General features: G+C 36.4%; 1 protein-coding gene and 2 long non-coding RNA genes across 3 annotated transcripts in view; 2 read left to right on the plus strand and 1 right to left on the minus strand.

Annotated features, from left to right (window-relative positions):
- Nucleotides 1-2,455: 2,455 nt before the first annotated feature.
- The window catches only part of LOC148131562 (uncharacterized), a 67,719-nt gene continuing 43,407 nt past the window's right edge, over nucleotides 2,456-26,767 (minus strand). The window contains exons 2-3 of the long non-coding RNA XR_015749063.1: nucleotides 8,951-9,037; nucleotides 2,456-2,520 (exon numbers count right to left, since the gene is read on the minus strand). This is a non-coding gene — a long non-coding RNA (uncharacterized LOC148131562). The remainder of the gene's footprint in view (nucleotides 2,521-8,950; nucleotides 9,038-26,767) is intronic.
- LOC113426449 (uncharacterized) lies at nucleotides 14,904-23,940 on the plus strand. The gene is made up of 5 exons (XR_015749062.1): nucleotides 14,904-15,090; nucleotides 15,867-15,997; nucleotides 21,840-21,975; nucleotides 23,143-23,206; nucleotides 23,877-23,940. It is a non-coding gene; the product is annotated as an uncharacterized LOC113426449 (long non-coding RNA).
- Nucleotides 24,655-26,079, plus strand: LOC148131563 (proto-oncogene Mas-like). The gene has a single exon (XM_087962225.1). The coding sequence runs from the start codon at nucleotides 24,734-24,736 to the stop codon at nucleotides 25,649-25,651; it is 918 nt and encodes a 305-aa protein (XP_087818351.1). The 5' UTR covers nucleotides 24,655-24,733; the 3' UTR covers nucleotides 25,652-26,079.

Here is a 26,767-nt window from a genome sequence, read left to right on the forward strand (position 1 = left end):
ATCCTGTTTTAAAAAAAGAAAAGAGTATCAGTTCTCATATACAAACACACGCAAACACACGGACACATGCAGGGACACACATTTATTTTTCACTTACACATATCAGCATGTATGTGTGTTGTTGTTTTTTCACCATCTGATGCAAATTACAGCCCTAAAATCAGTGCTTCTTATGAGGCTGGAGAATTGCTGTACTCAATACATATCCAAGCTTTTCACCCCAAAATCTTCAAGATGCATTGCCCACCAAAATGCCCACCAATCCCCATCATTAGACATTCTTGCTGAGGGCAGACTAGGGTTATCGAGTATTTGAACAAACAAAGGACAATCCCCCCCCCCAAAAAAAGGAAAGGAAAACTAATGCTGGGGGAAGGACACACTATTTAATATTTGCATTTATATTCTTTGGAGGGGGTTACAGGTATGAATACAGGCACACAATGTCAAATATACATTGAAAGGATTGTGCTAATACTATCAGTTGGTCTCCAATGTATAACTAAGAAAAAGCTCTTGTCCATATCAAACTCTAATAAATGCTAATTGCATTTTATGGTTGTGAGAATTGGACCATTAGGAAGGCTGAGTGCTGAAGGCTGAATGCTTTAAATTCTGGTAATGGATAAGACTCTTTGTCAGCATTCCAACCAACAAACTCCAAGCAATAAACTCTGAGACAAGCATTTTCTCAAAGTTTCATTTTATTAGAGTTGTCATATTGGCACATCTAGGAAAACCCGAATCTGAGAGTTCTGGATTTTCTCTCCCCAAAAGAGAATTCAAAGATCCAACTCTTGCACCCATCAGTCCATCACATGGCCCAATCAAAATGTCATCCCAACTGGAGACCTTCCTCCAGACACTTCCCTCCAGGTGCAGGGTAACATGTCTTTGACTTTCTGTGAAAGAATGTTGAGTCTAATCTTCCACCTCTCTATAAAATCCCCCCTCCCAAATTCACAGGCACTAAATGTGGCAGCCCCGAAGCTTCCAAGTAAAATATGGCTTCAAAGGCTGATACTCTTGAGAGTCCCCTGAACTGCAAGGAGATCCAATCAGTCAATCCCAAAGGAGAACAACCCTGGCCGTTCTTTGGAAGGACAGATGCTAAGGCTGAAGCTGAAACACTTTGGCCACCAAATGAGAAGAAAGAACTCATTGGAAAAGACTCTGATTTTGGGAAAGATGGAAGGCTAAAGGAGAAGGAAACAGCAGAGGATGAGGTGGTTAAGGTCATCCATACCATGAATATGAATTTGGGCAAACTTTGGGAGAGAGAGGTGGATAAGGGGGAACTGGTCCATTGGGTCATGAAAGTTGTATACAACTTAGCGATTGAATAACAAATACCCCTTTTAAGGTTATGCGTGGCAGAGTGAAAAAATGAGGGGAAAGTAGGACATGTCCCCCTTTTGCCAGAAGCCTAGTAACCTGAGGTTAGAGAATGTTACAATCAGAAGTTCTGGAGAACATCAAGTTGCTGATCTTTTTCCCGCATCAAGTAAAATGAGCTTGCCGGCCTATAGTAGACCATGTATATGACAGCTGTCATGTGGTCAAGAACAATGCCATTCAAAGACCACTAAAGTTCAGATTACAAGGAGTGTACCAAATGAAAGCTAACAGGATTCATAATGCAATTCTACCTCACAATTTCTCCAACCTCCACTTCTGTGGAAAATGTATCTGCAAACAGTAGATTTCTGGTTTGAAAACAAGTACAGTTCTAAGTGTGATCCAGAAAGTTGAGGCTGAGGACTACCTGAGGCCTTCCTATACATCAAGGGTCTTCAAAGTTGGAAAGTTTAAAACTTGTGGACTTCAACTCCCAGAATTCCTGAGCTAACAAGACTGGAAGAGTAATTCTGGGAGTTGAAGTCCACAAGTCTTAAACTTTCCAACTTTGAAGACTCCTGCTATACCTCCCTGATTAGGACAGGGGAGAAAGTCTTAGGGTTCAGGGCTTTGTTGTTACATTGTAATCCATTTTTGTCCTCTTTTCTTTTACTGGGATTCTAATGGACTGAAATAAATTTCATCTCTTCCACTTTCTGCTCAGTTTCTGTTCCATTCTTTCACTTTCTACCTCTATCTATATAATACTAAAACTCTTATGTCTGTTTGATGCTTCATAATATACACAGCTAAGTCTAGGCCAACAATGTTTGCATCTTTGGAGTTCTTATTTATTCATCTGAGTTCTTCACCAAAAGTTTTGCTGGAAATCAGAAAGCTTGGTTTTTAAGACTCTGCCAACCTCACACATGCTGTCAATGGAGGTTTCCTAGTAATTCTACATTGGGGATGAGCTTTGTCCCTTGTCTGACTCCTGCACTGAATCAAAAACTCCTCACTGATTCTCTTGGGATGTCTTTGGATATTCACAAATGTTATGAAACAATTGGAAGGCTGCAGTCCTGCAAAGAAAATATTTTGTACTATATTATACTTACATGTTGTCATACACATCTCCAACAGAAACAGTGGTGGAAGAGACATGGTTGTCATGGATAGATTCTTTAGAGAGGAAGCAATTATAGTAAGTCATGATTATGAACAATAATTTCAGGCAGCAAAAATATTAATGTGTTTTAGATACTTTTCCATATTTAAGTTTGTGTGTTTTTGTTTGTGGGTCTTTGTAATGATCATAGGCCAATAATCAGTCTCTATGGGGCTCTCTAAGCTACCTGCCTCATAATAATTCAATATATATATTTTTAAAAAAACTAATTTTGAAAAAGAAATTTTTCTTCCCACCCTTCCTTCATTTTCAGAAATGCGTCTGGGCCTCCAATCACATATTTTTTCTTCAAATTCTCTCTCTCTCTCTCTCTCTCTCTCTCTCTCTCTCTCTCTCTCTCTCTCTCTCTCTCTTTGTAAATTTTATTTGAGTTTTCACAAAGAAAGACAAATAAAACATCTTTTTTTAAAGTATCGTAATCCCAGGTTACATTTCTTCGTACAGACACAAATTCAATTTCATGCTCATTTTTATGTTCCATTCCATATCTTATTACTGTTTTACATTTTCTACATAGCTTCTCCCTCTTTTAATTTTCTCAATTTTACTTTAATTATCTAATCTCAATTCAAATAATTATATTTATACTTTTTGTCTATCCTGTTTCAATTTCATATTATCTTTTCTCATTAAACAAAGTTTCTCCTGTAGTTGCTATTTGGAGTATGACACCTTTATATCTTTTAATTTTATCCATTTAACTCTTATTTAAGCTTCAATATAAACCTTAAAGTTATAACATTCAATATAATACATAACTTCCATTTGGATTCTGCTTGGTACATTCTTAAAATACACATTATATTCTTAAAAAAAAGATTATAAATATATATATATATATAGTTAAAACAACACATTCCATTCCAATTCAGTTCTATAGTTAATGTTAATATTCATTAAAATCTTAACTTCTTTAACATTACTTTTCAATTAAATATCATACTTCTATGGGAACAGTTATAAGCTTTCCATAATTAATTCCCCCCCTCCTCTTCACTTATATTTTATAAAACATAAACTAATTAAAATGTTCCTGTCCCTTCCTAATTAAATTCTCTCATTTATTTTATTTCATTTATTTTATTAACACACATTTCACTAGATTACAGTAACTATTTTATCCCTCATTTTAATCATACATTGTTTCCAATTTTCTAAAGTTATTTCTATTACTAATATAACAATACAATCTTATGTACCTTTATAGAATCCCTTTTTCAGTTAAATTTTCACCCATTATCTCTAAATAGGCCCTGTTTCTCTATATCTTGTTTCTGTCCTTTGTAACTTCTTTTCCTTTCCTTCTTTCCTCTCTTCTTCTCTCTCCCCTTTTTACCCCCTTGTCTCTCTACCTCTATTTCTCTCTTCTGTATTCCCCTCTTCTGTTGCTTTCCAATATTATACTTATTTTTTGAACTATTTTTCTTTTCTTTGGTTGTTTTTTTAAATCTTAAATTCTCCATTCTCTTTCCCCCCCTTTCCTTTTTCTTCCCCACATAGAATTACTTGTTTATTAAAGATGGCTTCTTCTTTGTTCCAGTCTTCTTGTTTTGCAGATGTTTCTTGTTGTTTCTCATAGTTCCAAATCTCCATTTCTATGAATGGAAAAACGAAGCCAAAAGAACCCTTCCCTTCTTGTGCATCTTCTTTGTACTTTTAAAGTTCCATTTTCAATTCATCCAGAAGTGGTGCCATTGTATAAATTTTTAAACAACCACCCGATTGATTTTAGTCATTCAAATATAATAACCAAAAATCCAAAGATCACCAAATAATCTAAATACACGCAAGCTGTTTCTTTTTTGCTCTTTTTTTTCACTTTCTCTTCCTGGGGTATTACTATTTGGTTGCCAAGTTTCAGTTAAAATGTATCTTTTAGAAGTCTTGTTGAAGTTTTACCGTAGATTCCTTTTAATTCCAGGCAGTCTCCTCCCTTTTTTCCAGATCCTGCCCTTTTATTCTTTTTCTCTCCTTTCCTGCTTATAAAAATTTTTTAGTGTCCAGAAATCTTTATTGTCCCTTTGACATTTTATTTTATTTTCAGCTTAATTGCCTGTTGATGTCAAAGTGGATTTTTTTTTCTGATTTCTTATTTAAGTCTCTTAGTTGTCAGTATAGGGAAATGGAGAGAAGAAGAAAAAAAACAAACCTTTCCCTTTTCACTTTCCTTTGCTGCTTCAGAATCTTCTTTGGGAACGATGTTATTTTTCTTTTTTAAGTTTAAATTCCAGGGTACCTTAGTTGTTGCTTTTGCAATTTAACCCAGTCAGCCAGAACTTTCACTTCTTATCTTCCTGCTGCACATTCTTTTCCGGTCGAGTTCTTCTTTGAGGTGGCCATTTCTGACCACCTCTGCAACCGCCTTCAGGAAAGGGAGTAATGGCCAGCTGAGGAGGAGAGATGTGGCTCTCCTCAACCCTGCTGGCAGTCTCCCCCCCTCTTCACCACCTCTATAGGGTGGCTTAGCCCCGAAACTAGCCAGCTCGGGGTGCTCCAGCAGCGAGCCCAGACTGAAACCGCACACGATCGCGGATTTCTATCTGTCGCCGAAGAAGCCCAAACCGGAAGCCAAATTCTCTTAAGGATTTGTTTATTTATTTTGTCAAACAATTATTAGACAACAGGTATAAGTATAAACATGGTAAAAAACACATTAAATGGATATGAACAAGAAAAAAGAAACAATAGGACAGGGATGGTAGGCACATTAGTGCGCTTATGCACGCCCCCTAGAGACCTCTTAGGAAAGGGGTGAGGTCAATAGTAGACAGTCTAAGTTTAAAGTTTTGGGGGGTTGGGGAAGAAACCAGAGAGTCAGGTAGAGTATTCCAGACATTGACCACTCTGTTGCTGAAGTCATATTTCCTGCAATCAAGTTTGGTGCGGTTTACCTTGAGTTTCTATCTGTTGTGGGCTCTTGTATTGTTATGGTTGAAGCTGAAGTATTCATTGACAGGTAGGACATTGCAATGTATAATTTTATATACTATACTTAGATTGGACCGAAGGTGGTGTAGTTCTAGGTTTTCTAGGTCTAGAATTTCAAGTCTGGTGGCATAAGGTATTCTGCAACGAGTAGAGGAGTAGAGAACTCTTCTTGTGAAATATTTCTGGACTTTCTCCACTGTATTAATATCAGGTACGTAATGTGTGTTCCAGACTGATGAGCTGTATTCGAAGGTACAGAAAATGTTTTATATGCTCTGGTTAGTAGTGTGATATTGCTGGAGAAAAAGCTATGCAGGATTAGATTAACAACTCTTAATGCCTTTTTGGCTATGTAGTTACAGTGGGCTCTAGCAGTTAGATCATTTGAGATGAGTACTCCAAGGTCCTTGACAAAGTTTGTATCACCAGCAAGGTCTTGACTATTCAGCTTGTATTTTATTTTCTGATTTTTTTTGCCAATATGTAAGACAGAGCATTTATTTGTTGAGATTTGAAGTTGCCATTTGTTTGACCATTCTGATACATAGTCGAGATCTTTTTGAATGGTAGCAGTATTGTCAGTGGTGTTGAATAGCTTTACATCATCAGCGAAAAGAACACAGTTGCTCTTAATATGATCACAGAGGTCATTTAGGTAGAGTATGAAGACAGTTGGTCCTAGAATGCTGCCTTGGGGTACACCACTGTACAGGATTTGATAGGACACTCTTGACCATTTGTTGCTTGTTTGTAGATGTTGAATTGAACCCTTGTGTTCCTCCAAAGGACAATTCTGGGATGATGTTGCAAAGAGGAAATCACAGATATTGGTGTGTTAATATTCTTACATTCCTCATTGGGGTAACGGTGGCTCACATGATAAGATGCTGGGCTTGTGCATCACTGCGGTCAGCAGCTCGGTGGTTTGATTCCCAGGAGCAAATAAATCATGTAAGGACAAGAAAGGAGCCTCCCCCGAATGCCTGCCGGCATTCCGGTGTCCCCCCCAGTAAAGATAACACCGCCCCCCCAAAATCCTTTCACAGAGGGAGGCAGCCACCACAGTGATCCCTGGCTAACACATGCCATATGCTAAACAAACAAACAAACAAATATTCTATGTTACTTTATGAAAAATCCCCTTTGTGTTAACATTGGAAGTGTTGAACAGGAATATCAGAGAAGAAAAAGAAATAAAAGGAATGAAAATTTAAAAAGAGTATAAATTGCAAGCTTTTGCAGATGACCTGGTATTTATATTAGAAGACCCAATGGAAACAGCACCCAAATTAATAGAAAAAATAGAAGAATATAGAAAAGTAGCAGGTTTGAGAATAAATAAAGACAAAACAAAGATATTAACAAAGAATATATTAACAAGACGAAAGAAAGAGTTGTAAGAAACTTTAAAAATACAGGTCATGAACAAGGTTAAATACTTAGGGATTTATATTACACCAAGATGCAGTACCCTGAAGGAAGATAACTATGTTAAACTCAAACAGCAGATTGCAACAGACTTGATGAAATGGGAAAAATTGCAACTATCATTGATTGGGAGAATATCCACAATTAAGATGAATATATTGCCTAAAGTTTTATATTTATTCCAGACAATTCCTATTCCATTAGGAAAAGAGTTTTTTTGAAGATTTAAATAAAGTTGTGTTGAAATATATTTGGCAGGGTAAAAAAGCAAGAATAAAATTAAAGCTGTTACAAGATGCAAGAATAAGAGGAGGGTTTGCCTTGCTCAATTGGGAGCTGTATTACCAGGTGACAAATTTGATGTGGGTAAAGGAATGGATAACACTAAGGAACAGTAGATTATTGACTTTAGAAGGCCATGACTTGCTGCTGGGATGGCATGCCTTTCTATGGTATAAGGGAACTAAAACACAGGGGTATTTTAGAAGACATTATATTTGTGAGGCATTGTTTTTGAGCTGGGAGAAGATAAAAAGACAATATTACTTAAAAATTCCAACATGGATATCAACTATTGAAGCTTTTTCTTATCCAATAATATATAAAAAGGAACAAACAGTTAGATATGGGGAGTTATTGAATGAAAAGGGTGAACTTAAATCTGTGCAAATGTTGCAAGAACAAGGTGTAAAAAATTATTGGTTTTCTTATTTGCAAATACAATCTAGGTGTGATAAAGACTCCAAGGCAGAAAGTATTTATGATAAGCTGGCTGACTTAGATAAAATTTTGATGGGTACTGATGAAAAGATAATTTAAAAACTTTACGGACATCTATTAGAATTTAAATTGGAGGAGGAGCAAGTTAAAGAAATGATGATTGCTTGGGGGAAAATTTTTGGATATGGGATTGATTTGGAAAAATGGCAAAAATTGTGGTCTCAAAATTATAAAATGACAATGTCAACTGCATATAAAGAAAATTTGTATAAGATATTTTACAGGTGGCACCTACCCCCGACGAGACTTGCGAGAATGTTTAAGAATAAATTGGATAAATGCTGGAAATGTCATCATATACCTGGTTCATATTACCATATGTGGTGGACATGTTCAGACGCAAAGAAATATTGGACTAAAATCCACATAAAATGATAAAACAAAAAAAATGATAAAACAGCATATAGACTTTAAACCAGAGATCTTTTTATTGGGAGTCATACTGGACATATACAATAAAGAACTGAAATATTTGATTGTAAATGTTTTAACAGCAGCTAGAATTGTATTTGCGAAGATCTGGAAAAATGACAAAATATCTATGCAGGAGGAAGTTATCAAAAATTATGGACTATGCTGAAATGAGTAAACTGACATTTGAAATGAGAGAACAAGAAGATAAGCAATTTTATATGATATGGGATTTGTTTTATCAATGGTTGGATAAAAAGGCATGGTAATATAATAGACTAGATAATTTTGTGATAGAAATCTAATAGATTGATATAAAACATAATATAGATATATATAACCACTGGTTAAAAGTATAACATAAATTTTAAAATAAAATGTGGAACATCTCATATAAAATGATGGAATAATAGTTTAGTCATGGATGATTAATAACTGATAAATATATAAACATATGTTAGTTTGAAAATGTAAACAATATATTAGTTTTACTGATATAAATTGTGAGTAAATGACTACAAAAGTATAGCACAAAAGATATGTAACCAACTGACACACTGTATGTATATAAAATGGAAGAGGATTTTATGTTTTTATGTTTTTGTATGTGTATGTTTGTGTTTAAAAATAAAAAACTTTTTTGTTTAAAAAAAGAAAAATCCCCACAGGAGCCATTTTGTAAATGCACCCATTGAATGATTTCAAAATGCCAACACACATCCCAACCCCAGGAGATGGAGGACAACAGGAATTCATGTACTGGTGCTAGAGTTTAAATTTTGGAATAAACTCATGAATATTATGATCACTTGGGATTTTCTTCAACAGTAATACCCTTCCAGGAAAGGAAGATGGCATAATTTATGCTGCTCTTACCTTCCGTTACATTAAATAGAAACTCCATTGTGCAAAAATGTGCGTAGAACACTTCAAATTGGTGGTGAAGGAGGACAATCCAGGACACTACAATTTAAAGGGAAATACAATTATTTTGAAAAAAAAAGAAGAAGCAAACTTGTCTGTTCTTATTGTCAATGACTTAAAGGAATTGTGTTCTTGAGAAATTCAAAGCCACTGCAGGTCAGTCATCTACACAAAATAGGTATAAAGATTCTTAGCTTTCAATCAAGCAATCAAAGTTTATTTACTGTCTAAGATAAAACACAATCAAAGGAACCACAAACAATTATGAAAAAGGAATTTTAAAAATCTTTGTGAGAATGCTATGTTTGAAAGTAATCCCCTTTATTTACTATATATTTATCATGATTACATAATGATTACAAATGCAAAGCATACCATGAGTTTATTGTAATGTATATTGTGACATTTTTGCAGTTGTCTCAACCTGAGAATCAAGACAAATTATTTGATCTCAGAAGAGCCTTTTGAGTAATATCTTCATAAGCTTAGTAGGGAGTCAGGTTTTTCACTGATGATGTGTAAGTTTGAAGATTCAGATAATTCTCAACTTACAACTAGTTGCTTGGTGACTGTTCAATGTTATGATAGACTTTTTAAAAGGTACTTATGACCCCTAGTCAAAATTCCGATGACCACATAATTTGTTTAACAACTGTCACAAAACATGTAGTAAAATTGGGAGACTTTATGTTATGACCTACTTAATGAAGAGCATGACTGTATTTTCCAGCTCAATTATGGTTGCAAGTGGAGGACTACTTATTTCAAATGAACAATTCAGCATGGATTTGACATGAAAGTACTTTAAAAAGTGTCAACTGGAAAAGGAAAGATTGCACTGTTATTTTTTTACTCTTTCTATTAGCTGTTCTGGCAAGGGAGATTCCTGTAATAGACAGGACGTTCTTTGATCACTCACATCTTCTATCTCTAGAACTGTTCTTGAGTCTGTGAAGGGGTTGAACTGATTACTTACATTAAATAAACAAGTTGCCCTTACTGTCTTGCAGTTCAGGGACCAGATCATCAATTCTTAGATATTTCCAGGATTTTCTTGGGTTGTTGTGCCCAGATCCTCCCATACAAAAAGTACTCAGATAAAAGACATTCAACCAAAGCCAGAAACACATCAGTCAACAAGTCAGAGATTGGAAGACTGCTGTCACACTATCTTGAGAAAAAAAGTTGCTGCTAGATTGAGTTCTAATATTGGCCAAAGAATCCTGTGTTTTTAGCTGATCTCATATTAATAGTTTCAAAATCTTATCTTAAACTCAAAAATGAGTATTTTGCAAATAACTATTACCACAACAGAAACTCTGCCTTTACTGTAGACATACCTGGTGATGAATCTCCAGATGGGAACAGCTGGTTTTTTTCAGAATCTAAGCATGAGGTTTCTTTTTCAATGAATCCTCTTAGCCTGCACTTGATGTAAGTGCGGTTGAGAAGGAGCATGCAGCTTAACCAAGCTGCAAATTTCTCAGAAAAAATAAAAAAGAACTTGCGCAATATTTCATATCTTGAAACATGTAACAACCAAAACGATATCTGATAGAGAAGCAATCTAATCTGGGCATCAAATTCCTGTAAAGGAATAATGTCTTATGGCAGTACTTGTTAAATGTGACAGCAACTTTCTTGTTATCCAAATGAATCCAAGAATCAATGCAAGTGTCCACCATCTTGCCTGTTTTGTCCCGTTTGCAAATGTTGCAGTGAGTGTACATTTTTTAAAGCAAATGCAACTTTTGTTCCAAATTGGTTCAAGCAAAGTCAAAATGTTTCTGTATTTCCTTCCAAACATTATTCCAACATTTTTGTCCATTTTTGTTCAAAGGGAAGAGAATTTTGATGAACTTGTCATGAGTGGAACATGGAGGCCTTCCACGTCCTTGGTTAGTGGGAGAAAAGGCCCGAATAGGAATGTACTGACTCTCCCTGTAGAATCATCTTCAAGGAGCCTTCTGACTCTCTGTTTTCTCACAGTCCATCCGAAAGCAAGCCAGGAGAATCTCTTCTGATTGAGCTTTCTCAGCCAAGGAAGAATGCGCAGCTCAGGACACTGCCCTGTGATCAAAAAGAAACATAATGGAAGATAATCCCTCCATCATCTTCAACATTAACTGTGGCTGAAAAGCATGAAAGGCATGAATGAATGAATGAATGAAAGAATGAATGAATGAACGAACAAACGAATGAATGAAAGAAAGAAAGAAAGAAAGAAAGAAAGAAAGAAAGAAAGAAAGAAAGAAAGAAAGAAAGAATAACAGAGTTGGAAAGGACCTTGAAGGTCTTCTATTTAAATCCCCTGCTCAAGCAAGGCATCCTTTACCATTTCAGACAAAAGGTTGCCCAATCTCTTCTTAAAAACCTCCAGTGATGAAGCCCCCTGAACTTCTGAAGGTAAGCCATTCCACCGATTCATTGTTCTAACTGTCAGGAAGTTTCTCCTGAATTCTAGTTTGGTTCTCTCCTTAATTAGTTTCCATCCATTGCTTCTTGTTCTGCCTTCTGACGAATGAATAGATGGATGGATGGATGAATCAATCAATCAATCAATGAAGAAATGAAGAAACATTCTTAGCATAAGGCAGAAAAGCAAAAAAAGAGGGGGATTTCAAAAACATTCTTTCTTTTCAGAAATAAGAGAGTCAAAAGCTATTCAGATGTTTGATTCCAGAGTGCCATCCAAAAATCAGAAGCTCAATGAATAGAAGGGAGTTGGCTAGTCAAGCTTTGAAACGTGGTTGAAATTTTTGAAACATATTTCAAGCGTTCACAGAGACCCCTTGGGGCCACCTGACACTTCCTTCCCAAACAAACAAACGTCACTTTCAGCACTACATGTGACTCATTCTCTACCTTTTCTGCAGCTGAGTTTATTCATTTCACTAAACCAGAATATGGCTATGATTCGTTTACAAAAAAGGATTCATCACTTAGCAACAACATATTTTGTTTTTCAAAAATATGGGGTTTGTTGGCTGGCATACTAAAGCTCAATAAAGCACATCGAGGGTGGAGATAAATCAGATTTATTTATTTATTTATTATTTGATTTGTCAATCGCTTACAAGATAATAGGTATAAATAATAAACATAGTTATGAATACATAAAATAGATACATATAAAAATAAAATAAAAAGAAACAATAGGACAGGGACAGTAGTGACCCCAGCGTGTTTACAGAAAGAACTCTGACCAACTAAAAGAAGGAAAAAAATAAGTACAAAAAATGGAAAGAGGAACACATAACTGAGGTAGAATATCAAGAAATAGCCCAAACCTGTAAAGATGGCATTAGGAGAGCTACTAAGACTTTGAATGAAGTAAGACTTTCAACAAATGTCAAAAACTATTTTTAAAATGTTTCTTTCGACACATAAAAAATAAGAAAAAAGGCAAAGATACAATCAATCCGCTAATGGCAGTAGATGGCAAAGAAATAACAGGCAGTCGAGAGGAAGCAGAACTGGTTAAGTCATACTTTGCATCTGTCTTCATGCAAGGGTGGGGTGTTGAGGAGTCAAGAGCTGGTGTTTCTCCAAGGTTTTACTTTTACCATTATAGGTTTATACCCTTCTTGAAAAGGTCGTGCATACAATGTTAACCATTTGGGCAACACTCGCCTCCTTCATTATAATAAATATGATTTAAAACTATAACATCAGTTGCCCAGCAGATGGTTCATGAGCCTCATTTTTTTTTTTTGTTTTTTGTTTTTTTTTTTTATTCATAAGGGCGTACTAAGGGGGGGGGGGGGCAACAAGAAGGTTTTGTGAAAGTACAAGGCAGGGACTTCGGCGCTCCCCTTAGAGGGGCTTTTGGAGTCGGACTCTATTAACTCCTCAGGCTCTATACCAGGCGTGTCAAACTCTATTTCATCAAGGGCCGCGTCAGCTTTGTTATTGAGGGTTTGTCTGATTTGACCTTAGGTTTTTTAAAAAAAATCATTTTGACAAAAGTAATTGAAGGTGGTTTCATCAAATTCTTTGCAAGAAAGGCTGTATATGATGAAGGATGATAGATACAAGAAGCTAGGAAGAAGAAATGTTTCTACAAATATTTTTTTCTCTAAAGAAGACTACGAGAAGATCTGCTTCTAGGTCAAGGTTTTTTGTCTCTAACTCTCAGCTAGGAAACTACCAACAAACAAATTAATAGAACTTCAAGCATATACCAAAAAAAAAAAAAAAGTATTTGCTGTGTAATATTACAAAATTGTACAATGGAGATAACGTTGGGATGGATCTGAAAAACATGTGAAAAGGAGCATTCTAAAATTGCCTTTAAATAAACTTCTGCTGAGCATCCCTTGAATAGGAGTTAAATTAACAGAGAAATGGCTCAGATCTTCACTTAATGGAGAAAGAGAAGAAGGCTAGCTAGCTCTCTTTACAGAATAGCTGTTATCTCCAAATGTTCAGCCAATGCACATTTTCTTAAACTCATACAACTCCTTTGGTTAAAAAGAAGAAGCATGGCTAAATATCATGTAGAAATGCAGATTGAGTCCTCTTACTGGAAATTAGCTCCTTTTCAGAGGAGCAACACAAGACTGTAACCTGACCCCTCATGAGCCAATAAGAGGAAAGAAGGGGATTCTGTTAGGTTTTTGGTGAGAAAAAAACTTGGGATGTCTTTGGTAAGAGAGTCAATGGCAACCTGGGAAAGGAGTTACCTCAGGAATGATAGGAAACTGGGATTTTGCTACTGTATAGCCACCATTGTACTGTCATTTGCATATTTAAAGTGTGTATTCTGTATATGGAAACTCACTTTCTTTTGACACCTTTAATAAAGTGGTGTTTTTATTCCAATCCTGGAATAAAATCCTTTCCGGCACCCATCTCAGCTTGGCTTTTTCTTGGGTTCTCCTTTGGATTTAACCATACCTGGGTGGGGTATGAGTGTCCATCCTTCCCAGCAGTGGTGGGGTTCAAATTTATTTACTACCAGTTCTGTGGGCATGGCTTGGTGGGCATGATGTGTAAAATCTCCACGCAGAAGCGTTATTTGCCGGTTCTCTGAACTACTCAAAATTTCTGCTACCGGTTCTCCAGAACTGGTCAGAACCTGTTGAATATCACCTCTGCTTCCTAGTTCCCTAGAGAAAGAGGACTGGTGTGGAGGGAGAAACAAATATCTTGCAAAGAAGGTGGCATCAGCCATTGGACTGAATTTTTCAGTTGATAGTCATCCCAGGTGGAGGTTACCTCAATATTGAAGGACCTCAGAGAAAGAGCTGATCCGACCCTGAGGACGCCTTTTCCTTATTATTATAGTGGCCAAATTTCCTTGGAAAAAAAGGACAAATCTGCAAAAGTGTTGGCATTGAGAGACACATTTAGAATCTGTTAAAAAAGCAAAAAGGACAGATGCCTTCTCTCTCTTTTTTAATAATATTTTTATTGTACATTTTCCTTTATTACACATCACATTTCCAGTTTTGCAATGTCAGTGTACTGCCTATATCAAGTCCCTTTTCATGGGACTTTCACGCATCATGGTATACACCCCAATTATAACCATCATTCACATCGTCATACAGTGTAGTCTCTTTTAAATGCATAGTATCATAATTATAACTTTTGTTTTCATAGTTTTACCATAACACTTTATACATTTATCACTCTATAAGTTTTAATCTATAGTCACCTACAGTCCAATAGTGATATTGCTTACAGTATATATTCTTAGATATATCTATATACTTGCATTTATTTCTATTTTGTTAATCTTCTTTTGTTATTAAATTACTAATCTCTGCACCTGTTATTTAACCATTTGTACAATACGTCCCATGTTGCGTAATATTCTGTTTCTTCTTTATCTTTAAGTTCCATCATTAACCTGTCCAATTCTACACGTTCTAATATTTTTTATAACCTTTTCATCTGTAGGGGTGCTTTCATTCTGAGCCCTGGGAAAGAAATAGAAAAAGTCCCAACGTCTGTCCATCCTGACTCACCAAGGTACAAGAAAAGGAGATGAAAAGGAAGACTAGAACTAAATGTTATGGAGATGTGCTGTATGAACAGAATCTTGCAGGCCTTATTTCCTGATCTGGAGAACCTTCAAGGCAGTGGTGAGATTCAAAAATGTTTACTACCAGTTCTGTGGGCGTGGCTTGGTGGGCGTGGCTTGGTGGGCATGGCTTGGTGGGCATAGCAGGGTAAGGATACTATAAAATCTCCATTCTCACCCACTCCAGGGGGAAGGTTACTGCAAAATCCCATTCCCTCCCCACCCAACTAACCTGCTTTCCAGCTCCATTCTCCTGTGCAGGGCAACAAAAGAAGACCCAGCCAATCAGCTGGGACTCAATGGGAGGCAGATGACAGATGGGGGCGGGGCCAGACAGAGGTGGTATTTGCTGCCTCTCTGAACTACTCAAAATTTCCACTACCGGTTCTGCAGAACTGGTCAGAACCTGCTGAATACCACCTCTGCTAATACCACCTCGGCTAACAATGGCAGCCCCCTCAATGCCTTCTAATTTGATTTCATCAGAACAGAACTTAATCAAAGTATTTCAACGGAATGTCTAGAGTATTTTTGTTTCCTGAGCTGTATAGAAAAACCATTGTTGCTTTCACACTCCGTGGTCTCTAGTGTCTGGCATCTCCAGGGAAAAGGTGAAAAGGAGAAATCCAATTTTTCCTTTTCTTGCTTCTCTTTCTTTTACAATGGTACTTCTTAAGGGTAATTTAAACAGGAAATTTAATTGCCCATTAATGGTAATTTAAACATTAAAAAGGTATAATTTTTTCATGCTGAGAAGAACTTCCAAACACTAATGGTCCAAAAATTAATGGCTTTATAAGGAATGTCTTGAAGAATCAATGTCTCATTCTTTTTCAGCCAAGACCATCTCTGTGTTTACACTTTGCTGACAATTCTGGGAGAAGAGGGGATTTCGTTTGAAGCCAGATCAGGGATTACAGTGAAGACATCTTGAAATAGGAGAACTCACTAGAATTGGATATCAAAAGGTAGGTGCTCTTTGAATTTATGCATACATCCTATACCTGGAATTTCTCTATATGATTGATTGATTATGTGCCCTTAAGTTGTTGACAACTCTTAGTAAACACATTGATATTTTCCATGATGTTCTGTCCCTTCTTCTTTGATGCCTATTTTATTTATTTTATTTATATTTATTTGTCAAGCATGTATTAGATAACAGGTATAATTAGAACATGATTATGATTACATGAAATGGGTACGAATAAAAGTGAGACATTAGGACAGGGACAGTAGGCACATTGGTGCGCTTATGCACGCCCCTTACAGACCTCTTAGGAATGGGGTGAGGTCAACAGTAGACAGTCTAAAAGGTTAAAGTTTTGGGGGTTTGGGGAAGAAACCACAGAGCCGGGTAATGCATTCCAGGCATTGACAACTTTGTTGCTGAAGTCCTATTTTCTGCAATTAAGTTTGGAGCATTTTACCTTATGTTTGTATCTATTTTGTGCTTGTGTATTGTTGTGATTGACGCTGAAGTGGTCACTGACAGATAGGACATTGTAGCAGATAATTTTGTGTACTACGCTTATGTCAGACCGAAGGTGGCATAGTTCTTTTTCCCCCACCATTTTTTCCCCATTTCCCATGTCTCCTAATGCAACACCTCCCATTCCGACAATGCTTCTTCAAGAAAAGTTTTAGACTTTTACAACACACTATGCTATCTTTTGCTTCCATCCACAACATTTTCCACCCGAAGGCCAACCTATGGCAATCGAAAGCAGCAATTATTTAGGAAACTTGTATAAATTATGCATAGTCAACGTTTTCTTTAATCTCATCATTTTTCTCCAAAACAACAACAATCACAAGGGCATGTCACTTTGATACTTAAGGGTTTTAATATTTATATAATTCAGAAAGTAGAAGGAAAATAGAAGGAGAGGCAGGCAGGAAAAATTGTGATCCATTTTTAGGATCTCCTTGGAAAAGTATTTCCATTATATTCTCACCGACTCAAGGTTGGCTCAGCCTTCCATCCTTCTGGGGTCAGTAAAATGAAGACCCAGATTGTTGATGCAATATGCTGACTCTGTAAACTGCTTAGAGAGGGCTATAAAGCACTGTGAAGCAGCATATAAGTCTAAGTGCTATTGGTATTATATTTAATTAAAGAGAATCACCTCTGAGTCAAGTTCAACTTACGAATGAAGGCAAATATGCTTGTCCCAGGGATATTGTTGCAGGATCAAATTCAACTCCTGGGTACTCTGTGGATTTGGCAACAGGATACAATAGTTTGCCATTGCCTTCTTTGTGGTGTTTTTCAGTTTCTCAGCATAATTCACAAACTGGATTTCTTGTTGGTTATCCATTCAGATATTCCAACTCTGCTGAGTTCTTGGATACCAGCCAACATTGGCTAAATGTGATTCATTTATTAGACATTTTACATTTGCTAGAACAGATTTTTGTTTCAATAGCATCCAATTACCTGATAGATCCTTTGTTCAATGCAGCAGGGAAACTGATTTCATCTCTGTCTCTCTCTCTTTTTTTCTCTTATGCCAGCAATGCATAAATCATGACAAAAATAGTAGACCAATAGCCCAAACCACAGACCTAACTTCTTATCCATACCCTCTATGAACCTGGGATCAGAACTGACCCATGTGGATAATGAATTCCCAGATGTAACCATATCAGAATCAGATTATTATTATTGTATAATCTTCATTATTAATATATTCATTTTCATAATTTCCAATTTCGGCATGTAGGGATAGGATGATTATCTGGCTCCTGGGCTTTAGCAGCAGAATCTCTCCTTTCACTGTCTTTGTCTTGAAGTTGTCAATAGCTGATCTTGAGGTTCTCCTAACCAGGATAGTCTGGTTCTTTCCCTTAGTTTTGATAGAAGAACCTGTTTTCCTGGCAATTTCCAGGTTTTCTAGCTTATGTACATGGCTAGTCAATTTCTACTGACTGCCATAAGCTTGAATCAGTGTTTAGGTCTCCTCCTCCTGGAATGGCATTGTTCATATCAGCCAGGACATTTCTCCATAATTATGTATGCTCTTCTGTGAATCATTTCCTTCTTGTTCTTGGCAATACACATTTTACATTTCAGTTCTGAGTGCAGTGAAAATTCACTTACAGCATTATACCTCTTCCATGTGCCTGTGTTGTCTTCCCTTCCATTCCGACAATTGTCTTTTTGGTTCTTTTTGTTAAAGGTTGCAGTGAAATGGATCAATTTTCCAAGCACACTCTCTTAATAGTTATCCTGATCACTTTTATCATCTCCCTCCTATTTGCTCTTCCTTTCACTTTCATTTCCATGGTTGCATCATTTGAAGATATCCCAATCTATATAGAACTGAACAGTTTAGTGACTTGTCTGAATAGCAGTGTGAATCCAATAATATACTTTTGGGGAGAAAAAAAGAGAAGTCAACCTAGAGAGAACATCAAAGTTACATTTCGGAGGATTTTCCAGGAAGGAGAAGACAATAGAAAAGACATGGAGCTAGTCGCACCTTTTATGTTGGGATTACTGATGCCCACCACTCTGGGTCCCTCAAAGTGTGGGCGTAAGGATCAAAATATGGCTGTTCAAATGTAGGGTTCAAAAAGCAGTCAATGTTTTGCCTTTTGGAAAAAGTGTTTTATTAGTGAAATATACCAAATAAAAAAAGTTATCAGTAATTGTATAGTGAAAAAACCCATATAAGTAACTTTGATTGAAGCAGAGGAAAACAAAAGAAACTAAAGGAGTTATGAAAAAGGAAAAATTAAGACCGTATAATATTTGCAAAAGATTGGTTTAATTCTTAAAGTTATGATTAAATTTAGACCCTACAGAAACAAGTGGTTCCATCTTCTCAATTGTAGAATAGAAAGATATGAGGAGTCCTTTGTGCTTTCTGAGATTGATTGTTTTCCTAAAGATGTTTCATTACCCAAACTTGTTCTGTGACTCAGTCTTTGTCAAACTTAATAAAACACAAACTGAATTTAAAAGTAAAACCTATTTTAATGTGATGCTGGGAATTACCTACATTCCCAGCCAAAACTAATTATACACAGTTCCTCCAGATAAGAGCATGCTTCTCAGTGCTGTAGAATGCTTGCCAACAAACAGACATCCAATTAAGGCTTAACATAAACCTACCCAAAACCCTAGAAAAAACCGACCAGAGTACAGAGCTTCATGAAGGACTCGGAGATTACTGAACTGCTCTGCTTCCTGCAAAGCTCTTCGTCATTGAGGACTGACTTTTATCCCTTATGGGAGGGGCAATCACCACCCAGCCTTACTCCTGAGTCGTCCCTGCTGCTTCAGCTACTCTCTCCTTCTAGCAGCTCTGCGCACAGATGCACTGGGAACAGGCTCCCGAGGTCCTCTGCTTTGTTGCTGCCAGGCTCTGAAAGCTCCGAAAGCAGCACCCCACTCTCAGATGGTCCTGGCCCCATCCCTGCATCAGATGCAGGACCCTCATCAAGTCCTTGCCAGACTCCTGACTGGTTCCTTTCGTCCTCACTGTCCGATACCTCTGCTGTCCGCACCAGCTGCCGGCAAATCACAACAAAACTAGGTAACATCATCAGTACTGGTAAGGAGTGGGGTTTGCGCTCAGTTTATAATCTAGTGGCTTGCCCTGTTAGTGTTGGAGGAGGTGGTCTTCAAAGGTCTTTGACTGGGCTGTTTATTATTGACTAAGTCTTTTTGGTTTGCTGATTGACTCTTTTCCATAGTTTATAGATATTTATGTCTATGTCTCTTATCTTAGGGAACAAAATGATGTAGGCACGCTGGAGGTGCAAACATAAACAAGGAACATTTTTTTCACATGTGGTGGAAGTGCCAAAAGGCAAAGAAGTACTGGATGAAGATAAAGAAATGGCTTGAGGAGATTATTAAGCAACAAATTGAGTGGAAACTGGAATTATTCTTATTAGGTATAATAAAGGACAATTTAAGTTTAAAAAGAGATGGATAAATTAATGATGGAGTTAAAATATAAGGAGGAAACAGAATATTATAAGATTTGGAACATATGGTATGAGTGGCTAGAGGAGAAAGGTAAAGAATATGTATAAAAATTATTTAAGAGCTTCAGGAAATGTATATATACGAAATTATAAAAAGGTAAATATAAATGTAAAAATATTCAAGAAATATACCAGGAATTGAAAATGAAAACGAAAGTATTGCAATGTAAATAGGAAGGAAGCTGATGCTGAAGCGCTCTCAAAAATGGAAATGTGGTATAAATGTTTGAAAAATGTATAATAAAGATATTTTTTTTTTAAAAAAATTGAATTAGTAAGTAAGTAAATGCATTGTTGCATAGGTAAAGATGCCATAACTCAACTTGCTACCTTCATAAGTGCCCCGCTGGATTCAACAGATTTTATCTTAATCTACTAAATTGTTTCTAAAATTGGCCAAGCAGGTGTTTCTAGGGTACATGGAAAGATAGGTCTGAGATGTATCCCTCTCGCTTGCTGTTGGTATCTTCTTGACTTATAATCCTTGAGAGACATGCCCACTTTCCTGTTGCAATGCCTGATTTTCTATTTCTCAACCATGTCATCATGCCCCCACTTGACTTTCTTCTTCTATCTGATAATGGCCCCTACCATGTTTCTTTCCTTCTGTTATTTTTATTTATTTTTTTTATTTATTTATTTTGATTTGCCAATTGTTTACAAGATAATAAGTATAAGTGTATACATAGTTGTGAATACATGAAATGGGTACATATATAAGAAAAATAAAAGAATAAGAGAAACAATAGGACAGGGACGGTAGGCACGATGGTGCGCTTATGCACGCCCCCTACAGGCCTCTTAGGAAAGGGGTGAGGTCAATAGTAGACAGTCTAAGGTTAAAGTTTTGGGGGTTTGGGGAAGAAACTACAGAGTCGGGTAGAGTATTCCAGACATTGACCACTCTATTGCTGAAGTCGTATTTCCTGCAATCAAGTTTGGTGCGGTTTACTTTGAGTTTGTATCTATTGTGTGCTCTTGTGTTGTTATGGTTGAAGCTGAAGTATTCATTGACAGGTAGGACATTGCAATGTATGATTTTATATACCATGCTTAAGTCAGACCGAAGACGGCGTAATTCAAGGTTTTCTAGTTCTAGAATTTCAAGTCTGGTGGCATAAGGTATTCTACAACGAGTAGAAGAGTGGAGAACTCTTCTTGTGAAATATTTCTGGACTTTCTCAATTGTGCTAATATCAGGAATGCATCATACACACAACACATGGCTTGTTTTTCTCAAGACCTTCATCACTCTGGGTGCTCCATCAATGGAGGTTTTTAAAGAAGAGATTGGAGAACCATTTGTCTGAAATGGTATACGGTGACCTGCTTGAGCAGTGGGTTTGACTAGAAGATCTCCAAGGTTCCTTCCAGCTCTCTTATTCTGAATAACTCTGGGGTACCCTAAAGTCATGCATTCTAAAAAAAAAAAATCATAATATTGAGAAGAGCTCAGAAAGTATAGAAAGAAATGATGATGCATTAAGAGAAGGCTCATATATTTTCTGGTGAATTTTCCTTCAGAAAATTTAAGAATCTTAAGCAATTTTAGAAACCAGCAGAGCAGTCTGCTTCATTTCATTTTTCTTTTCATTTTCAGGAAAAAAAATGAAATATTTCCCAAATAAAAATGAATGTCACATCCAGATTAGGCTGCTTTTCAGTGAGGTATTTTTTTTTTAGGTTGTTCCTTTTTCTGTGTTATGATAACATGTTTACACACTTTTTTCAGAATATAGTTGTGCTAATACTTTAACTTGGAAAAGTCAGAGAAGAATATTAAGAGTGTTTTCTGTTTTTCTACTCTAGGTTTTGCAGCTTGGGCCACCTAGTTCTCTACTCCAGTTGTAGCAGCATCAGTTGCGGACCAAGGAGAATGTCTTCCTTAGATTATGAAAGAGATCCACTTTTCTCCTCTGGAGATTCCTCCGGTGATTACCACGAGGTATGTCAGCAATAAAGGTAGCATTTGAATGGTGGTAATTGTTATTTGCAAAGTACATTTTCTTTTTTACTTCATGAAAGGACTTGGGGACCATTAGGATGTTATCAGCCAATATCATAGAATCCTACAGCCAAATATTTGAATGTGCAGAGATGAATAGATTAACACTAGTAATTAAAGAAAAAGAAGAAACTGAATATTATAAGATATGGGATATAGTTTACCAATGGTGGGAAAATAAAACAAGCTAAAGTTGAGCAGATGAATACATAGAGAAATAAGTGAATATTGATATAGATATGATAAATGTAAGAGATAATGGCTTATAAAGGAAATGTGATTATTGTCATATTGGTAAGAAAAGCACTAAAACATAAATTTTAGCACAAGATATATGTACCTAGTCGACACACTGTTTAAAGGAAAAATGGATTTATTGTAAATATAAAATAAAAAACTTTTGGTAAAAAGAGATTCCTACAGCCAATTGAAAATCTTACTACCACTTCTGCCTTATGAATGGATGGCGGAAGATAACTAGATAGACAGACAGCTAGCTAGTTAGGTGTGTGTGTGTGTGTGTGTGTGTGTGTGTGTGTGTGAGAGAGAGAGAGAGAGAGAGAGAGAGAGAGAGAGAGAGATTTTCAAGGCAGTGAATATATCTAATAGACTTGGTTCCTATTTTCCCACCACAACAATCAGGAGGCAAAAAATCTGTCTCACAAATACTGTTAGAATATCCCTTATGTACACAATGGCAATCAAAATTAAACCTTCCAATTGTTCATAGTTCTAACTGTTTTTGTAAGAGGTGACCATGAATACCTCATCTGTGGTCACTTCTCAGAAGTCTTCTAAGAATCCTGCATAATTCTCATCAAGAGCTGCAGCTCATATTATTGTTAGCTGCTAACTTTTAAAAGATTTTCTCACAATTATTATTATTTAAATCCTTTTCCATACTGATTAGATGAATGTTTTTTTTTAATTTATGTTTGATGTTGGGCCATAAATACATTTTAATTGTTTGATCGATAGAAAGGCTTTAAGTGGATGGGACAAAAGTAGGGACTCTGAAACAGGATTCTACTTATGAATCGTTTTGATTATCAGAAGTCAAGCCCAGTTTTATTTATTCCGATAATTGTATTTCCTCTTAAATTGCAGAGCTCTGGATTGTCCACCTTAATCACCGATATGAATTTCTACAACAAAACAAACAAGACTTTTGGTACAATGGTGCAACTATTTAATCTTTTAATAAGTAGGAACAGTATGTGAACTATATTGAAAATAATTAAGTGGCTGCATTCACAAAATGGCTCCTGAAGGGAATAAGTCATCTATTAAATAGCCTTATGGAGAATATACAAATATTTACACATTGATTGTTTTTGGGTGGGGCTGAAGACATAAAGCCAACCTCTTTATCTTTGAAGAGAACTTTAAAAAAAAATGTTACTGGAGGCCCATATGCGTTTGTGAAGATGAAGAAAAAGCAAGGATGGGTAGAATAGCTTCATTCCATACATACACAGACACATATATATTCCAGGTTCTCCTGTTTTGTGAAGCTCTTGTGTCCTAGCCTGATCAGAGTCAGGTTTCTAGGAGGAGGAGTTGGGTCTGGGACCGTCCAACAGAAATAGCATGTCTTCCATTCTCTTTGGAAAGGCCAGAGGCCTTGGACGATGCTGTTCCAAAACATTCAGGTATTGGGAAAGGTGGTCGACCAGATGGAGAGCTGCCTGCCCTCACAGATGCAGGGAAGAATTACTAAATGATTGGTAGTATCTTAATGACTACCTACCTGCATGGACAAAGTTTCTAAAACAAATTAGCATTTTTGCTGCATGATGTTATTGGCCATAATCATGACTTAATGATAATTTTGTCCTTAGATAAAGAAATATTTCCCACCACAATGACATATGCGTTACCGCTAAATATTTGGCCTGAAGTCAAGTAAGTATATTATGATACTAAATAAAGTATTTTCTTTGCAGGAATAAAGGAAGCCGTCCAATTGTTACATAATATTCCAAAAGGAAAACTGCAGTTCTGTTCTGCCCATTGTGACTATTGAAGCAGGTTCCCTTGTGAAAGATGAAAGTTCTCTTTGATCTTAACCCACGTTGGGTGAATGTCCAGACACCACAGATTCCCCAGAGAGCCACTGGGGGTTTTGGATTCAGTACAGTGGGTAAATAAAGGCAATGTTCCCTGAAGAGCAGCTCATCCCCATTTGAGAAATTTGAGGGGTATTGAGGGGACTTCATAATGAAAAAAATGTTGATATTCTGAAGGAAAGATGGGATAGAAATAAAACAAGTAAAATATTGTGAGAGTGCCATAGTTATGATAATATTAGACTCTGCCCTCAGCCAAAATGCCTGACTATGGGTGTTGGTGGGAATTCCCCTGAAATTCATTTAAAGTGGAAGAGTGAAAGGATGAGAAAATTTGGGGTTTGAGTGTATCAATTCTCCAACCAAATGAGAAACATTGATTTTAGAGCTGCAGTCAAAAAGATGGTCAAAAAGCAGACATATGTTTATATGTATAAGTAAAAAAAAGTACGTGTGTGTGTAACTGTGTCTGTCTGTGTCTGAATTCATGTATGTCCTGTATTTCTGCAATAATGACCGATTATCTTTGGTTTCTTTCTATTAGCAGGATGGTTTATGTTACTTGGAGTGAATATAGACCGGTCAACATTTTTTTCAATGATACTAAAATTGTGGAAATTGCTTCAAATATGTCCAAAATATCAGAAATTTTTTCTTCCCCATATGACCAACCGTTTGATAATTTAACACAAAACCTTCTCTATGGATTTTTTGCCATTATTTGTATTTTGGGTCTGGTGGGAAATGGAATGACAATTTATCTCCTGGCCTATTGCATTAAGAGGAATTCTTTCACCACTTTCATCCTGAATCTCTCAATCGCTGATTTTGGAGTCCTCACCTCCCTCATTATGGCAGACATATTTGTGACAGTGTCAACTCTGGGTAAAAGAAATGACATTGTCCAAACCTTTTTCTACTTATTTTTTGAGCTCTTCTTCTTCACCTATTCTGCCAGCCAGTTTCTTCTGACAGCCATCAGCCTGGACAGATGTGTGGCTGTCCTCTTCCCTCTCTGGCATCGCTGCCATCGTCCTCCATATTTGCCTATCCTTGTTTGTGTCCTCATCTGGATCCTCTCCTTCCTGCTCTCTGTGGTGCACTTCATTCTCCACCAAACCAGGGCCTTTGGAAGTTCACCTTTGTTTTACCAGCTGATTGTGAATGGTTTACTTTGTACACCTCTCATGGTTGTGTCCACTGTGACTCTCTTGATTCATATGAGATCTAAACTGAAACTCAGTCAAAGGAAGCTGCTCAATGCCTTACTGCTGTCTCTCCTCTTCTTCCTCCTTTTTTCTCTCCCAATGGATGTCTTTTATGTCATTGAATATTTTGGTTCCCCTAATCTCCTCCTCATGACCATTGGGATAGAATGTGCCGCTCTCAACAGCAGCATCAACCCTTTCCTTTATTTCTTAGTGGGGAGGAAGAAGAGAGGAAAGGATCAGCCCAGAGCATCTTTGAAGCTTGCTCTGCAAAGAGTTTTCGATGAGGAACAGAACAGCGCAGAAGAGCAGCAAACTACAGAGGAAAACATATTGTAAAGTGTCCCTAATATTGTACAATCATTTTAAATCCATAAATAATTTGTGGGTTCAGTAAGAAAACCTACGTGATTTACTGAACAAGCCAAACACAAAACAGGAAATATTTATCAATGTATAATTCTCAAAGTGATGATGTTTGTATATTAAATGTTTTACTTATATAATTCCTTTTTTAATTTCCTAATAAGAACGGTTAGAAATAATTCTTACTGCATGAGATTTTTAAAATGCATAACATTTATCATGTTATTTATCTTTATGTGTTACATATTTTCCAAGGTTTTGTCCCTTATAAACTTGATAGAATATATGGCTTGACTAAAAACATGTAAATTTATATGTGTGTATATGCATAATGAAAATAAAGAGAAGGGGAAAAAAAACTACAGGATATACTTCCTGAAATAAAATGTGACATTTATGATCCTCACAAATTTCAGACATAATACTCACTTATGTTAATACCAGTTCATTATTAATAATTTTCATTTGTTTTTAACTATTTTTTAAAACTATTTTTAAAAACTATTATTTAAAGATATGTAGGTTCTATGATGGTAAGCTTTCCTCCCTGCCAATATTTTATGCACATTTCAAGCAGGAGACAAAGGTTTGTCTTCTTAAAAACCTCCAGTGATGAAGTACTATCATCATCATCATCATCATGCATTACAGAGGTTCATGGAAGCACAGTCTAAATATGGAATGGAGCAGATGAATCTTAAGGTGGGAAAAAGAAGAAACAGCATGAAATAAAAAGGAAATGCATCAAATTTCTATAAAACCTACAGAGGTAACATTCCTCTCTAGCAAGCAGTTGATATTTCTGCCTTTTTTTATTGTTTGCTAATCATTTTGTTTCTTCTTTCTGCTTCTTCCTCTGACTTCTTCCATACAAAATCAAAAGAAGACACCTCAATAGGTTTGAAAGTGGCCGCTATTCACATATCTTTCATTAAGATATAGGCTGGTAACCTGAAGGAAAAGATTTCTCCTTGGTGATCTTCACTACATACTTGGAAAGGAATGTTTGATTGTTTTCTTTTTCTGTGTGTACGAAAGTTGAAATTCAAAGAGGATCAGAAGCTTCCGAGCACACAGGCCCAGGGGTGG

The sequence above is a fragment of the Notechis scutatus genome, chromosome 3 (genome assembly GCF_049901735.1).
Source record: "Notechis scutatus isolate UNSWTSFEM ecotype Mainland chromosome 3, rNotScu1.2, whole genome shotgun sequence".
NCBI classification, from domain to species: Eukaryota; Metazoa; Chordata; class Lepidosauria; order Squamata; family Elapidae; genus Notechis; species Notechis scutatus.